At 41.5% G+C, this 17,333-nt stretch overlaps 1 protein-coding gene across 8 annotated transcripts in view; it reads left to right on the top strand.

Moving 5' to 3' along the window:
- ERC1 (ELKS/RAB6-interacting/CAST family member 1) overlaps positions 1–15,098 on the top strand; it is a 266,470-nt gene extending 251,372 nt beyond the window's left edge. For 7 of the 8 annotated variants that reach the window (XM_054281944.1, XM_054281943.1, XM_054281942.1 and 4 more), the window contains one exon: positions 3,177–3,264. Coding sequence is in view for 1 of the 8 variants with exons in the window: in XM_054281949.1 (XP_054137924.1) it covers positions 3,177–3,365; positions 14,635–14,772 (327 nt within the window). In the remaining 7 variants the exon portion in view is untranslated. Of the gene's footprint in view, positions 1–3,176; positions 3,366–14,634 lie in introns of those variants that run through there. The other variant, XM_054281949.1, reaches the window with a different exon arrangement.
- Positions 15,099–17,333: the final 2,235 nt, after the last annotated feature.

Raw genomic sequence — 17,333 nt, 5'->3', positions numbered from 1 at the left:
GCTGATGGATATAATTGACTAAAGACAGTTTTGCTTAGTGATGGAAGTGAAATGTAACTGTGTTGATTCTATTGAAATATCCTTTGCTATTACTGGATCAGGCTGGAAGGGACCACCGTGGTCATCTGCTCCCACCTCCCTGCTCACGCAGGGCCATCCCAGAGCATGGGATACAGGATTGTGTCCAGACAGTGCCAAAATATCCCCAGTGAGGGAGACTCCACACCCTCTCTGGACAATCTGTTCAGTGCATGATCACTGCACAGTAAAGTTCTTTCTCATGTTCAGGTGGAACTTCTGTGCATCAATTTCTGCCCATGGCCTCTTGTTCTGTTGCCTGGTACCACCAAAAACCTGGCTCCATCCTCTGACACCTTCCATTTAGATACTCAGACATTGATAAGGTCCCCTTCTCAAGGCTGAACAGGCCCAGCTCCCTCATCCTGTCCTTGCAAGAGAGATGCTCCAGTCCCCTCACCATTTTTGTTGCTCTTCACTGGCTCCTCTCCTGGATCTCCATGTCCCTTTTGTCCTGAGGAGCCCAGAACAGGACACAGCACTCCAGGTGTGGCCTCACCAGGGCAGAACAGAGCAGAGGGGCAGGATCACTTCCCTTGACCTGCTGTAAATGCTCTTCCTAATCCACCCCAGGATACTCTTGGCCACAAGGACACACTGCCAGCTCATGGGCAGCTTGTTCCCAGCAGGTCAGCCCCAGCCTGTGGTGGTACATGGGGTTGTTCCTCCCCAGGTGCAGTGCCCTGCACTCGCCTTTGTGGAATTTCCAACACTTCTTCCCTGCCCACCTCTCCAGCCTGTCAGGGTCCCTCTGAAGGGACACAGCTCTCTGGGGTGTTGGCCACTCCTGCCAGCTCTGTGTCATCAGTGAACTTGCTGAGGAGGCATCTGCCCCTTCATCCAAGTCATTGGTGAATAAGTTAAACAACACTGGGCCCAGTACTGACCTTTGGAGAATACCACTAGTGACAAGCCTCCTGCTGGACCCAGTGCCACTAATTACAGGGATCTGGGACCCTCTGGGGTCTGCCCTTCAGCCAGGATTCCATCCACCTTCTTGTCCACTCATCCCATCCTGATATAACAAAGCATTATTTCTGTGTGTGTGTTTATATATGCATATACAGCCCCAAGGCTGCACAGGTTTTTACTAAAGCACATGAGCTCACTCTCTCTCATGCAGGTTTCCTGCCTGACTCCTCTTCCCTGGTTGCCTGTGGGTGTGGCAGCACTGTGATGTGCTGGTGTGGGCTGCTGAGCTCAGCAGGACACAGAGCCTGACATTAGTTAGCTGCTTAGCCAGCCGTGCCTCTCAGATCCTCACACTCTACAGCAGCTAATCCATGTAAAACAGTGTTAGAAACAAAACAAGTGAGCCCTGACAGCCTTATTAAAAGGGGTCGAAGCCAGAATCTTTGTTGAAAGTCATGCCAGCACCCTGTTTTGTTGACTCAGAGATTATCTCACTCCTTATTCATTAGCAGGGTCAGAGGTGTCCTATTGAAAAGATATCCCCAGCCCAGTAACAAACAGCAGGTGCAGCCTCTGCCTGGGAACACCAATAGAAATTGCTGGGACTTTGGCAGGGCTTCCCTGCTCTCCCTGCCCAGAACCTCATTTTATGGAAAGGAGGCCCTAAGCCCAGTTCTTCCCTAATTTTTCATCAGCTGCAAACCTTTAGAGGTTTGCATTACTGCAGTTTTTAATATGTGCCCACAAACATCTAGAAAAATGAAGCAGTATTCTTCTGGAAGGTCACAGCAAAGGGTGCCCAGTAGGCATTTATGCACTTGAGCTCCATATTTTTGTAAAGAATTGAGAAATGGTTCTTCAGATACTTTTTATGGGAGCTGGATACCTCTGGTTTGGATTGCATTAAGGAACAGTGATTATATTCAGATTGGGTAAATTATAATGAAATAAAATAGTACTTTATTAAAGTCTTTTTGATTTCAGTTTTTTAGTTTGTTATATAGAGTCTGGCCTGTTTAATAAAAGTCATTGCCATTTCAAAACTATAGAAGACTATACCTTAACTATCTAAAGCATTATAAACAATTAAATTTTAACTTTCTGGTGAAGATATATCTCTATCCAATTTCTGCAGTAGAGATGCAGTCAGATTTGTTGTGTTTTGGCATAATTTGAAGCTATTCTCTTTAGAACATGTTTATTGCCTACTTAATTTACAATGAAATATTTGTTGGCAAAACAAGCTAAAAATCTATATTGACATTGCTTTTGGACAAGTTGTGGACAGTCACCTTGTATCAGAATTTTTTTTTTAAGTACTTAACCAAAGTACTGTTGGATAATCAGTAGAGTTAATGCATTCAGTTTAATGTTGTTTCATTTTTCATCCATATCATCATTATTTCCCAGTGTAATCACACAGCTGTCACCATTGCACGCTCTCCCCAGAGTCCTTGGTTTCCTTCTGGATGTTTGGTACATTATGGACCAGGAGTACAAGGGAAAGAGTGTTCAGGCTTCTTCCACTGTGGAGCTGGACAAGATTGTAACTTAGGGGCTGATCTTTGCCTTCATCACTGCTTGGGTCTCAGGCTGTTTGTCACATTCATATTTTCTGAAAAGTCCCTTCGCCCAGGCTTTTTCTCCTAGGAAACTGAGAAGCCTCAGAGAAGAAGGAGAACAATAATTATCTTATTTGCTTCTGCTTCTGTTCATGTTTTGCTCATGTGGAATGTGTTTGGAGATTGTTTACCAACAGTTGATTGTTTCATTGGTTTCTGGTGTGTGTTTTCACTCATTGGCCAATCAGTGCCAAGCTGTGTCAGGGCTGTGAAAAGAGTCTCAAGTTTTCATCGTTATCTTTTTAGCCTTCTGTAAGCGTCCTTTCTGTGTTCTTTAGTATAGTTTAGTATAGCATTCTTTCATATAATATAGTATCACAAAATAATAAATTAGCCTTCTGAGAACATGGAGTCAGGTTCATCACTCCTTCCTTCATCTGGGGGGAATGCAAATACAATATCAGTGTCTTTGGTTTCCTTCTGGATGGTTGGTACATTATGGACCAGGAGTTCAAAGTTCAGGTTTCTTCCACTGTGGAGCTGGACAAGATTGTAACTTAGAAGCTGATCTTTGCCTTCATCACTGCTTAGGTGTTCTCACTGTCTCTGCTCTCTTATTTTCAGATAATTCAGCCCCTCTTAGAACTTGACCAGAACCGCAGCAAGTTGAAGTTGTACATCGGCCATCTGACAGCGCTGTGCCACGAGCGCGACCCCCTGATCCTGCGTGGGCTCACCCCGCCGGCCTCCTACCACCTGGATGATGACCAGGCAGCCTGGGAGAAGGAGCTGCACAAGATGACCCAGGAGCAGGTGAGTTTGTGGGTCCAGCTCTGAACAAGGGCCTGAACTTGCTGGTGGAGGCTTTACTGGTGTGCCGCACCAAAACGTGGTGAAACCATGTTGTGAGTGGTGAAAGCAGGTAGCAAAGATGAACTCTTCAGCTGATAAAAGCAGACAATAATTTTTTAAATCATTGCCATTTATTATTGTATTATTATTCATTATGGAATTTCATCTGCTCTTTTATCTGTACTTGGGGCCCTGCATTTCCACACTCATGGGAAATCAAATTGCGAGGTACCAAGATACCAAAAGATATTCACTTTTGCCATGTTTTAACTGTTAACAAATTTTAGCTGCTCTCTATAATTCAATGTAGTCTTCAAGATCTTAAATCTTTAATTATATAAACTATATATATTTTAATTGACACATTTTTATTAGTCTCTTTATATAAGTGAATGCAGTGTCCTTACCTGCTGTTACAGAATATTGTGCCAGTAATTTCTACTGCTTACCCACCTTACCTTACCTTGAATTTGTGCCCACAAACATCGAGGAAAAATGAAGCAGTATTCTTGTGGAAGGTCACAGCAAAGGGTGCCCAGCAGGCATTTATGCACTTGAGCTCCATATTTTTGTAAAAAATTGAGAAATTGTTCTTCAGATACTTTTTATGGGAACTGGATAACTCTAGTTTGGAGTGCATTGAATCAAGACTGGATTCAGTGTGCTGGATGTGATACAGTGTGCTTATCTACACACACACACACACACAAAACCCAGCTGTGTATTTCCAGGAGTTTTGGAATACAGAACTGAAAGGGTTTAATATGGGTTTGTCAGATGATGTCTCCACAAGAGGCTGCCAGTCTAGTTATAAGTCATCTACTGAAATAATCTTCCTTTCTCCCAGCTCTGGTAATGTCTTGACTTCCTTAATCCCTTCATTGGCAGTTTTTTATCTCTTGCTTCTGGACCATAATTCACCATTCCCTACAACCTTTTTTCTAACTCATTCCTATTTCTCTTTTCAATTTTCTTTACTTTACTATTCTAGTAAAGTAGTAGTAAATCCAGTAAATCCAGTAGTAGTAAATCTAGTAAATCCTATATTACTGAATGCCTTTTATTTTATTTTTTTGTACTTAAACTACTGCAAGGAACTTGTACCAGAACTAAATGTGACAAGTTTTGTCTTTTTAACCCTGACTTTGTATTACTATGCCAAATCTTTAACTATTCACTTTAATATGTTTTATACCAAGCTCTATCCAATATGCACACAAGCTAGTGTAAGGCCTAAACAGTTAAAAATGGATTTGTGGGTCAGTGAAATACATTGTGCCTGTCTTGAACACTTCACCTCTGTTTTTCTTCCTTTGTGATTTTAAAACTAATTTCTGTGAACTTTCTAATCAAGACTGAATTTTTATTCAAAAATTGGAGAGAGCAGTGAAATTGCAGGAAACCAGCAAAAGCATGTCTGAAAATTCAGAAAGCGCAGACCTCTGGGGATAAATATGCCTGTAACAGGGCCAAGATGGTACACAACAGTCATGCTCTCTTTCTGTACCTGTCTTCATCCTTTCACTGATTCAGCGTGTGCTGTGTGCCTCCCTCCATATCTACATTTGCCTCTATAGACATGACACATTCTTTTTCCCTTCAGAGCCTCCTGGCTTCTGTAATCACTGGTACAGGATTAAAATTTCTTCATTTTTATGCATGCCATCCTCCTCTGTTAAAGCCTTACAGCCCCTATGGTATAAATCAAAACATGAGGCAAATTATTTTGAACCACCTTGTCTGTCAGATTAGGATGAAGCAGTGGGTGACAAAACCTGTAAGCATGTATGGGAGACACCTCTGAAAATGAGAATGGATATGGGCAAAGTTTGGATATCACTGAAATAAATTGCCTCATTAATTATAGCTGTGGTGTTCTTTATATATAATCAGGATCTGTGGGGGCAGGTGATGTTTGCTATTTGATCAAGAGATGTGAGTAAAGAAAATAGGAAAAGATTTCTTTGTCAAGTTCTTCTGAATAGTAAGCCCAAAAATAATATTTCCCATTAAAACTTTGCTAGTCCATGAGCAACATTTATAGGTCACACAGTAAAAAAGCACTGTGAGAAATTGTGAGAAAAGGACATTACCTAAGTTGTTCTGGAGAGAGAAAAGAATTCTTTTTCTATCCTTTCACATTATTGTCTTAATTCTGCACTGCTGTCACCACAGTTGTTTAAAGTTACTTCTCCATTCACGATTCCCAGGCATAAATAATGTCAGCTGAAATAAAATGTAGCTGTCTCTTCTGCTTTCCCATACTCACTCAGATGGTATTTAAGAAGCTTCAGTTGCAAAACACAAACTAATGATATATTTCAATTTACAAAGCAGACTTTTCATTTAAGCCATGGAGCTTTTCTGTTTCTAGCTGCAGAGTTTCCTTTGTGCTTAAAGTATTCCCATGGGGGGTGGGAATCACTTCTCCAGATTTGCAGAAGCCCATCACAGAATACCCATTTTGCATCTTTGGAATTTTAATGAGTTTTATAAATTACCTCAAATCCAGTGCATTAAATTCACTCCTGTCCCTTCTAATATGATCTTCTGTAGATAATGCTTCACAAGCCTCAGTGGGAAAAAATTAATCCCCTTGAATGTTAAGAAGTGCTAACATGATTAGGGAGGATACATTTAACCCACACCAATAATATTTAAGCATGATGGCAACGTATTCACTTCTCACCAATGAGATTACCTAGTTTGGTTTGGTTGCTTTGAATTTTTTTTATAAATAGTTAAGAATTTTTCATACTGTTGTTTTTTTTTTTTTTAAATAGTTAAGAATTTTAAATACTGCTGCTTTTGGAGCTGTTATTTCCCTCTGCAGCAACTTCTATTGACAAAGGTTGATTTGCTATGTTCCATCATAACCAATATACTTGGTAGGTCTTTCATCCCTGCTGGGGAGGTTCGGGTACAAAAATCAGGAGTTTTCTGTGGCTTCTTTGGTAGATACAACTGATATTTGAAGTAGATTTAACCTTCTCACTCTTCTAGTACACCCACAGTAATTAATGTACAAATAGTTGCTGGAAAAGTATCTGCCAGCATCAACACCATGGATCTAAGGGGAATTTGTTGCCACATAAATAATTTTGTAGTCTCAAAGTTTGCCTGATAATTGGTGCTTCTTATCCATAATAGTGTCTCAACACTACCATTAAGTTCAGTGATAGTCCTTAGTGACTTCAGCTGATTACAGAATATGCTGAGTTGGAAAGGACCCACAAGGATCATTGAATCCAGCTCTTATGCCTGCACAAAACATTCCCAGGAATCCCAGCAGGTGCCTGAGAGCATTATCCAAACACTTCTTGAACTCTGTCAGGCCTGGGGCTGTGACCACATCCCTGGGGAAGATTGATTGCAATCAAGCTGTGGGGCCAAGGTACTAAATCATTCTTTGTTGGCATTTTATCAAAGATGTTGTGTAGGCTGACTTACTGTAGTAAAATTTTGGTCCATTAGTAATGAAGAATTGAAGCCAGTACTTATGAGTATATGGTGTCTCAAAACCTAATCTAAAATAATATATTAGACTAAGCTGTGGACAGTAAATGATCTATACAGCTCAGAACCATGTCATTAAATTATTCCTGTGGTGGAAAATGTCCCTTTGAGTCAGTTCTGACCAAATGTCCCCAAATAAGCTGCCCACTACTGTTTCTGGAACTGTCATCCTTCAACCAATTCATGTCCTATTTGACTTTCCTTATTAAAAAAACAAAGTTGCCAGAAGGAAAGAGGAATGTTCAAAGTCTTGACACTCAGAAATAAAAATTCCATTCATTCATTATAAATAATTACATTAACCTAGCAATTTCTATTAAATACCATATTTTCTTTCGCTTTGTCCTAGAGGTATCATTATGTTAATATCCTTGAGCTCTGTAGAATGACTGCTCTGTTTCACATTTCAGATAGCTGCCTGTAAGTGTGGGATTTTAGCCCTTTATGAAAGGAAATGGCATTAAGAACATAATTATATGGTCCACACTTTTATTTGCAGTTCGGGTTTTGTTTTGCTCTTATCTGTACAAAAAAAAAAAATTGAGTAGAAAAAAAATGGAGTAGAAACTGGAATTTGCTGAAAGTCCTCACTTCAGTGTATCAGAGGTGGTGCACTGCACTGGGGTGGAGAGGCTACAGTGTGAGAAAGTAAAAAGAGCCAAAAAAACAGAGCAACCAGATATTAGGAGTAGGCAGCAGTGTTAGGTTTGTTGATAGCTTAAGGACTATCAGCAATGTTTCTTAGCACCTCAAATCCAGCTGTAAATGTGCAGAACCTTGTATTACATAGAATTTCTTATTTTCAATAGGTCCTGCGCTGATATTTGGAAAAAATATTTCTTCCAACAGAAGCTCTATACAATTAAAATAATTTTCTTAACCCTAGGAGTAGGAGGCAGTTTTCCCCCTGGCTCCCTGCCATCAGAGGCTCTTTCCAGCCATGCCCAGCATGTCCTGGCTTCCTCAGGCTGCTGGGGGTCCTGCCAGTTTCTGCTGGCCCTTGAGCATCAGTTTGTTCCCTGCACACTCATCCTCTCCCTGGGCAGCAGCAGCAGCCTGGGCAGCAGCAGCAGCCTGGGACACCTGGGCAGGTGCATTTCCACCTGAGGCTCTCTCAGAAGTCACCTGCTTAATCTTAATGATCTTACTGATCATCCAAGAGCCTTTGTTGTGCAGGAGGGTTGTCTTCCCTTTCCCTGTGCACCAGCCAAAGCACAGAGCTTCTAGGGATTCCTGCTTACTGATCCTCTCCCAGGGAATCAGGAATGCCTTTTCTGCTCAGCTGCCCGAAGCAGAGGAAGGAGAAAGGTGATAATGTCACTTCACTGCAGCGCTCACAACCTGCTGTGTCAGCTGAAGAGGCATGGCTTGGTTCCAGGGAGCAACATTTACCTTGAAATTCACATTTCAGCCTCCACAGAGCAATGGTAAGCTTTCTGTACAAAGGGACACCAAGCCTCATACCTGTAGCTGTCAAATTTCATTTTAAACCTGCATATTTGATTGGTAAATCCTGAAAATATTCAACACATATTTTGATTTGTATACAAACAGTATTGCAAGTGGGATAAAATTTACCCTAAAGTACAAATAGTTATTTTATAAACATCCTGTGTACTTCTTTGTTCAGATTCTGCTTGTGTTCTTGTGTCATCTGTGAGGAATTACTCAACTTACTTAGTTTCTGTAAAGAAATTACTCTGCTATGATTTGCATTTAGTCATTCTAAATTACTCTGTTACTTCAGAGTTTACCCTTGTCTTCCTTCTCTGACTGCTCTTCTATTAGCTTGTTATCTTCCCCCACTTGATTTATGTCATTTATTTTTAATTTGTAATCTTATGGGAATGCATAATGTATTTTAAAGTTAAACAGTCCACTTCTGGTCTCTGTTAGAAATTAGAAGCGATAATTGCAACAATTTATATCCTTCTTCATGTGCAAATCTATTTCCTGAGTTTGGTTGAGAAAGCAATGGATATGAGAATTCTCTAAAATTGTTACATTTTAAAGTGTTTTAAACTTTCATATTTAATGGTTTGGGTGAGGATGAGAACAGTATCATAGTTCTTAAATTCTGGTTAAAATCACAAGTGTTATCTGTGAGTTAGCCTTAATGCCATGGCATCACTCATTTTTATTTGTCCATGAAATTGCTAGTATTAATTACAATGCATACTATCAATCAAGAACATTAATAACTCCTAACTTGGAAAGAGATATAAAAGGGAAAACACTGGAAGCAGTCCCTACAAGCAGAAGGTACAACCCTGAGCTGTTCCCTTGTTTTCTCAAGGCCACTCACCTCTCCTCTTGTTTTGCTCCTAGTAGTAAATTCTGTTACTCTGGCCCTTGCTCAGACACCCTGGTCCTTGTGACAGCTTTGTGCAGCATCTCCTGATGCTGAGCTACTGCTGTGGATTCTGCTTGGCTTTATATCTCTTTTCAGGTGAGGAATAGTTAATGCTAATGGTGTGTAGTATATATTTTAATTAAAATTAGTAGTTCCATGCACAAATAAAAATGGGCAATGTGCATTGTAGATATTATTTTAAAAGACAAGACTATTTCATTTGAAATCTTACTTTAATTTTTAAATGCATATTTTTTAAGTATTTTGAAAGAGCTAACATAAACTCCAAATTTCCAGATAGAGCCCTAAATAAAAATATTTAAGGGTTTACATTAAAAATTTTTCTTCTTTTGTTTTTGAAATTTGTCAGACTGGATTTCCATACTTGTAGCCCTTTCTTTGGGCTCTTTTATAGGTACATAGTTGAGAAATAAAGGTTTATATGTAATTAGCTCTCACTGCATCAAACACATGTATTTACACTAGTTTATCTGGGTAGATGCAAAAGCTCTTGACCATTTGCCTGAGCTACAGTGAAGTTTAACAGGAGACAAAAGAAAGGTTTAGATTAAATCAGTGTAATCTCTTATTGGTGCTTACTTGTGTTACTTTAAGCTCTAAATGTGTTTTTCAGACTAACCATAACCTGATGCAGAAACACTTGAACTTTGGAGAAACATAATTTTATATTCTGGTATTGTATCCTTATAGAAGTTCTCCACTAACTTTCTTTTTGTGCTGCCCTACAAGCTCCTCATATTCTGTATTCACGTTTACTGTCCATAGCCCAAGATTAGACACCAGTTTATCTGTGTTTGCCCTTTTTCTTCAGTGTTTCTGTGGAATTGTTAATGAGGCAAAAATCACACTGGGGAGTATAAATAAGTTTTAAAGAATCTTAGTTTGATTATGCCTTGTTTGCATTATGGGAAAAGCAGAGGCCACAAAGGTTCTGCAGAGCAGCAGCACAGTTCACCGAGTTTCCATATAAAACCATAGCATCCTATTTCTTAACCATGAAGTTATCTTCCTATGAATCATTCATATGACTCTGAGTGTCTACTAATCTTTAAGTAAGTTCTGAAATATCTTGGAACAGAGATGCTAAATTCATGGTGAATTGTTAGGGGTTTTTTTAACTCTAAATGGAAAATTATTCCTATCATGACTTGCTCTAAACACAGGAAGGAAGGCAGCAGTGCTGAAAAGTGTCTGAATCTATTGCAGATTATCTGCAAGCTTTCTCTCCCCTGAGATGTTGAAGGCCATTTCTGTTGTTCTGTCCAAAGATAAATACTATTAAGCACTTCTGGGGTCCTTGCTGTCCTTTCCCTTCTGACCTGTCTATTCTTACTTGTCATCAACTAGACAAAAAACATATCTGCCTTTGCATTCTCATTTTTGGTCATTTCTTTGAGGCAAGTATGTGAATGTCCTCATATCCTCAACTGCTGGAAATGCCAACAAAAAAGGATTGTTCACATTTCTTTATTTCCATAGAAAAATGGCAGGGGGAGGATAACACCATGTCAGCTTGCATTCGGAAGAAAAAAATCTAGGAAACCAAGAGCAGAACTGGAAAAATCTAGGAAACCAGAAGTATATATTAATACTTTCAGAGAAGCTTCCCTAAAATTTGGACATGCAGGTGAATGCAGTGATGGCACTGGGAACTGGATGTTCCCCTTGGTGGATGGAGGGCTGGCGTGTGCTGCTCCGGCTGCTGCCGAGAGCAGTGACGTCAATGGAGATGATATCCCTGCTCTAGAAATGCTCAAACCAGCCATAGACTCAATTCAGATGTCTTTGTTGAAGCAGGAATCACATTATTAAATCTTGCTGTTCTGAAGCTAGCAAACTCAACTCAAGGCTGTCATTGCTGTTTTTCCAAAGACGTTTCATCACAGACATCTGCCAGCCAGCTGTGTAGACTTTCTGTCTGTGCTAATTTGTAAAGTATTGTTGCTGGCCTTCAGCATTCAGAGCCATCTCCTTTTGGGCTCTTGGTGGTCAAAAACTCTCTTCTTGGAAATATTTTCTTCCTCTGGTTAAGTTGGTTGCTTTTGTTTGGTTGCATTTGATTTATTAGCTTTGGCATCAGCTTCTTTTGTTGGGCTTATCTTGGTTTTATAAGGCATCTTATAAATACATAAATGCTGACTAGCAGAGCAAGAAACTGAGACTTCACTGATGTTGCAGTATTGCCCCACTGAAGACAACTTCCTGCAGGATTCTCCTTTGTCCACCAACCCTCTTTCAAGGGTTTTGAAGTTCAATCTCTTGCAGGTGCTTTTATATTTCATTAATTTAATTGCTTTGTCCTTCACCTGGAGGATTTGGCTGAAAGGCCAGTAAGAGGGGTGCTGGCTGGGCAGGTGGTGGTGGTGCAGGACCTCTGCTTTCCCTGCTAACACTGCCCTCTCCTGGTTCTCCTGCCGTGGACTGAGAGCTCACGACCCTTGCAGGTGCCAGATAAGGAGAATGATAACGCTGGCTGTTTCTCCTGTTGCTTGCTGTCTCCCAGCTCCATGGCCTCCCATCCTTCTGATGGATGGCACCATGCAATCTCTGTGCTGGCCCAAGAAGGCACAGGGCAGCCCTGTCTCAGAGTTGTAGGCTCAGAGCATTCCCAAGAATGCTCCAGGGATGGTTTGCTGTACCTGGGGCCGCCTGGGATCTCACCAGGCTTACAACCCCAGTCCCTGAATCCCAGTCCCCTGGCTTTTAACATCCAGCACCACTCCTGGCTGCTTGTTCTGCCTCTCCCAATCCTGCTTGCTGACTGGACCTTTCCACCCATGGTAAGTTCCTGGCTAATACCTCTGCCAGGCTGATCCCCCAAGCACAGCCTGCCATTCCTGAGCCATTATGGGTTAGTGCTGAGCCCCCCTTTCTCCCCCAGAGCCTCCCCAAGCCCAGAGTGCTCCCTCCCTCTCCTTTCCCCACTCCCAGCTCATGTCACTCCACAGAGCAGGATCAGGTTGCCTTTGCATTGTGATTCTTGGCAGGAGCCCCTCTCGGGTTCCTATGGCTGTTCTGGGAGTGTGCAGCAGCCAGCAGGAATAAAGCACATAAGGACACATTAAACCAACATTCAGCATGCAAAGCCCCAATAATTTACTATATGCTACCCTGCCTAGTAAAGGGAACAGTGTAGCACGCTTGCCCTTTTAATTTCCTTTCTCACACTTTTGTCTACAGAAGCCTGCACCATGACTTTCTTGAAAAGCATTTTTATTTATTCCATGGTCATTCTTAGGCTGTTTGTTTTAAAGCAGTGTTTCTTGCAGAAACAATCTGCTGTGCTTTGCTTGATACCATCACTAAACAGAGACATGCTGTTGTATCTGATTAGAATTTTAATTATAGAAATCTAACCTTTGCCACTGCATTGTGCTCTTAAAGTGGTAAAATGATCCCTGCTGTGCTGCTGCCTGATAGTTCTCTCCTTTTAAAACCTGCATTGAGCAGTGTTACACAAATGCCAAACTCAGATCAACAAATTTGTGTACTGATGAACAGTTATCCCTTCAGGCATGAAAAATGCCAGTTTGACATTCTTTCCATGTCTTGTATTAACATAGTAGAGTTCCAATAAAAATACTAATCAGTTAGAAATAAGAAATGTTACAGAACTGACAGATAATATTAATTTATTTTAAACCATGCAAAATTTAAAAGAAGGTTCAAATAAGATAAGATGGTTGCTCACAGCAGCTCAAAGTGACAAAGAACTTTGGCTTCAGAAGCTGGAAATAAGCTTCAGAATCCATCTTAAGTGTATGTACCTGCTGCATATATGCATATATTCATAGGGAATATACTTCATTAGAAGAAAATCCTATCACTAAAAAAAGGAAAGAGCTTTTTTGGTGTATAGCACAGGGCAGGGCTGTCTGCTTGAAAGCTTATCTAGCCTATCTATCCATATCATCTGAGGGATGCTGCTCCTCCTTGTTCTCTGAGGTCCCGAGACCACTGTGAGTACAGTAATCGCTAAAATGCTTGCACAAATTACAACCTTCCTTGGGATTTTGCACAGTTCACAGGCCAGCACACAGGCCAGCATGGACTTTATCAATTGCTGGGCAGCTAAGCAGGTTACTGAAGGCAGATGTTTCCTGCTCTTTATTAAGACTCTGTGGGCCCCTAAATCTGGCAATGGCATTAGGCTCAAAGCTAAAAGCTGTGTTTGCATATGTTGTGTGACATGGTTTGGGGACACCACTTGTTGGAGAAACTGTTTATAAACTGTAGACAGAGTGAATAATATGAAGTTTGAAATTCTGTGTCCTGTTCTGAGCCAATTATAGGGATCTGAAGAACGAATGACCCAACAGGAAATGCAGAGTTAGTAAACAAAAATCGTGTATGTTCCACTGCAATTGTGTGTAGTCATCTTCTGGCTGAGTTAGGAAAGAGAGTTTCTGAAAATTAGTAATTCCTTGGGAAACATAGAATTCTGGTTAACTTTGGATGCGTTTTGTGTAATTATGTGACGTTCCTATTGATTTCATACCAGGAATAATTCTCAAGTAATGACCTATGAAACATCCCATTGTTCATGAATTAAAGTCAAGCTATTTAAAGCAGTACACTAGCAAGCTGCTGTATTGCTCCTGCAATAAGGTTGCCTTCAGAAAAGCATTCTACAGAGGAAGTTTTTCTTATATTTATCATAGGACAATGTATTCAGGCTGGGAAGGTGACAAAAACCTGGTCCTGCAGAATGAAAAAGTGGCAATAAATGTATTCAGGAGTAGTTAAGTCATGTGGACATGGTCTTTACTGGGAAGGTGACAAACCTGCTCCTGTAGAATGAAAAAGTGAAATAAAGAGGATGGAGAGCATTCAGTTCCAGGTGAGGGGGTCACCAAGGGAAGATGCAGGTGCTGGAAGTGCCCAGCATGTGTCACCTTATTGTATTTGCATTTCCCCCAGACGAGGGAGTGAATGATGAATCTGACTCCGTGATCTCAGAAGGATAATTTATACAGAAGGCTAAAAAGATAATAATGAAAACTTTTGACTCTCTGGATCCAGAGTCCCGACACAGCTTGGCCGTAATTGGCCAATGAGTCAAAACAATTACCTGTTGGTAAACAATCTCCAAACACATTGCAAAGGAACAAAACAGAGGAGAAGCAAATGAGATAATCATTGTTTTCCTTTTCTCTGAGGCTTCTCAGCTTCCCAGGAGAAAAACCCTGGGCAGAGGGATTTTTCAGAACACGTGAATGCCACATCACCTCTGTTAGCTCCCTTCCCAAAGCGGCGGTGTGGCCGAGCCTGCTGGGCAGGGCTGTCACGCAGTGAGCACAGTCCAGAGCAGGGGCTGACCGTGTTTCTGTGTCCTTGCAGCTGCACAAGGAGCTGGAGAAGGGGGAGAGGGAGAGCGTGGAGCTGCAGGAGTTTGCCAACGCCATCCTGCAGCAGATCGCGGATCACTGCCCCGACATCCTGGAGCAGGTCGTCAACGCCCTCGAGGAGTCCTCGTGACCCCGGCCACCAGCCCAGGAGCAGCACACCAGGGGCCAGGCCCAGGCAGCCCACGGAGCCGTGGCAGTGGAGAGCAGTGTGAAAGAACAAGGAATAGAAATTTCTGGTGCACCTTTGACAGAGAAAACAAAGGCAAAAAAAACAAGCCCCTTCTAAGAACTACATGCTCTCTAGGTTCTTCCAGTCTGTGATTAATCAGCTGTTTTTGTATTCATCTTCTCACTGCCTTTCTGCTTTAGAATCCAATTCCCCATTGACTTTGTTGGTGGTGACTTTTGGATACAGCTAAGCAGAGCTCTTCCAAGTCTACTGAGCAAAGACGACTGAACACAAGCAGCTCTAGTTCTCCATGAGGTTGCAGAAGAGTAGCCCTCACCTTTCATTAATATATTGCTTTTTCCTTCTTGTCTTCTTTCCTCCTTCCTGTTTTTTATTTTCATGAAAGCTGAAACCCTGAATTTCACAGTGCTAAAACCAAACCTGAGTGTGCTCTGATCATGGCTCGTGGCTGGCCAGCATCAGCTAGCTCAGGTCTTGCTGCCTGTCTCAATGCTTCTTATGTTCTTAAATAACAGAGTGAGGAAAGGAAAGTTTCCCTCCTTGTTCCTGTTAGTCATTTCATCTAGCAGCTGGGAGAAAAGGTAGGCATACTGGTACTTTCTGTTTACTTAACTTGGAATTTTATTGTTCACTGCTCTGACTCTGAATTGCTAGGTGGGCCATTTTTTGAGGTAACTGTTTTCATCTTTTGATTTTTGGGGGGTTTTAGATGAGGTTTCTCATCATAGGTCTGTGTCTCCTGTGTTCTTACTTTATAGAGAGCTCTCTCCCTTTGAGCAGATGTGGTCAACAGGTCAGTTCCCAGCTTTAACTTGTACAGTTTGTCCAGTTTTTCAGGCTATGACTTTGTGAACACTGACTGTCATCAGAATAGTCTTAAGCATTCTGTAAATGAGAAATTTGCATCATTTAGCTTAAAAGTATAATTTTAAAGCTAAGTTAGGTAAACCAGTAGCGTATTTCTTACTATAATTATAATTTAATTTATTTTGGTTTAGCTTACATTGAGGAGGAATGAGTTTGAGTTCAGAGCAATAACCCTTATGAAGAGGAGCATCTCTGCTGGAGTTGGCACCCAGCTGAGTAGATAGGTGTAAAATCACAGCTTTACTTAAACCAGTGCAATTCTTCTGTGTATATGAGAGGCCTTAGTTTTATTCCCATCCACCTTTGACACTCGTTGCAGCTCCTGCTGATAGGTAATATGACCTGAAATCCCAGATCAGTTTGTCTGCAGTTTGGTAGCAAGTCAGAAATCCTATTTTATGGGTAGGACTTGGGTGTTCATTCTTGGACTATGCATTAATGGGGAGACAGGTTTTTTTCCTGGCTGCCAGTGGTTGTGTGTGTCTGGGGGCATCTGCAGGACAGAGCCCTGTAACATGTCCCCATGTGCTCCTTAAAGGAGCTGCTCCCTTTGTCTGGCTCACGTTACCTCAGAGAGCGAGGGGAAGGCAAAAGGAGACCAAATAACACAGCAGTGGAAGATATCTTGGTTTTCTAGTCAATAGCTAATTATGGATCTTCTCAGTAAACCTCCCATTCAGAGCCTGCAGTTTAATTCCATATAGCTTACTACATTTTGAGCTTAATCACTAAGCTGTTATGCTAAGGAAAATGTTCCAGGCCTTTTCAGGAAAGCTGCTTTTCTTACATCTCTCAGATCCACAGCACAGCTCGCCTGTAGGTCTTTTATTGTTTTTATCTTTAGAAGTGACCAATTGCTTCCAACAGATCAGGAGATCAGAAGTTTGAGTAAGGGAAGAGGTACCTTGTAGTTTTTTCCCAGACAAGCACTGAAAATTGGGCAGAACTGAAACCTTATGTACCTGCAGACTCTATTGAAAACTAGCTAATTTAAAGTAAATCACATCCCCATTGATTCTGCTGTAATAATTCAGCAGAAGGAGCCGCATTCATAGCCAGGGTGCCTAGGAAGAAGTAAGCCTCAAAAGAAGAGGCAAATCACTCCTTTTCCAATTCATTTGCAATTACCAGTGCTTTGCAAATCAGGAGAGCTAACTTTAGTTCTTCCTGTAATAGCAGCCTGTGTCTGAAGCTTTTTTTGTGTGTGGTGTGTGAGGGGAGCAGTGGGAAGCTGGATGTGTGGAAGGGGGAATGCCGGAAGGGCAGCAGACAGTGACTGTGCCACTGCTGGGCCCTGCCCCATCCCAGAGCCACCCCTCTGGTCCCATCCTTTGAGTCAGCACCTTTCCATAGGAGCTGTTGTTTTGAAATCTTCCCTCTTGCATTTTCCTCATCACCCCTAATTACTCACTCCAGGAATTTAATGCCGCCTGTAAAAGCATCAGAGCCATCAGCCCGGCATCATCGGCCACCGCCGCCCCTCCTGACTCTCTCATTAACTTATATGGTCAAATCTCCAGCTGCCCTGGTTCCCTGCTGTAAAACAATCCTTCCTCTGTGAGAAGCTGTGGAATTTCCCTTATTGATGGTTCAAATGGCTCCTGCTTGTAAACCTCTTACTGAGATGTTCCTTG

This window comes from Melozone crissalis, unplaced genomic scaffold (genome assembly GCF_028551555.1).
Source record: "Melozone crissalis strain CALT ecotype California unplaced genomic scaffold, PUWL_Pcris_2 ptg000033l_1, whole genome shotgun sequence".
In the NCBI taxonomy this organism is placed as follows: Eukaryota; Metazoa; Chordata; class Aves; order Passeriformes; family Passerellidae; genus Melozone; species Melozone crissalis.
This window is presented reverse-complemented; position numbering and strand designations above follow the sequence as displayed.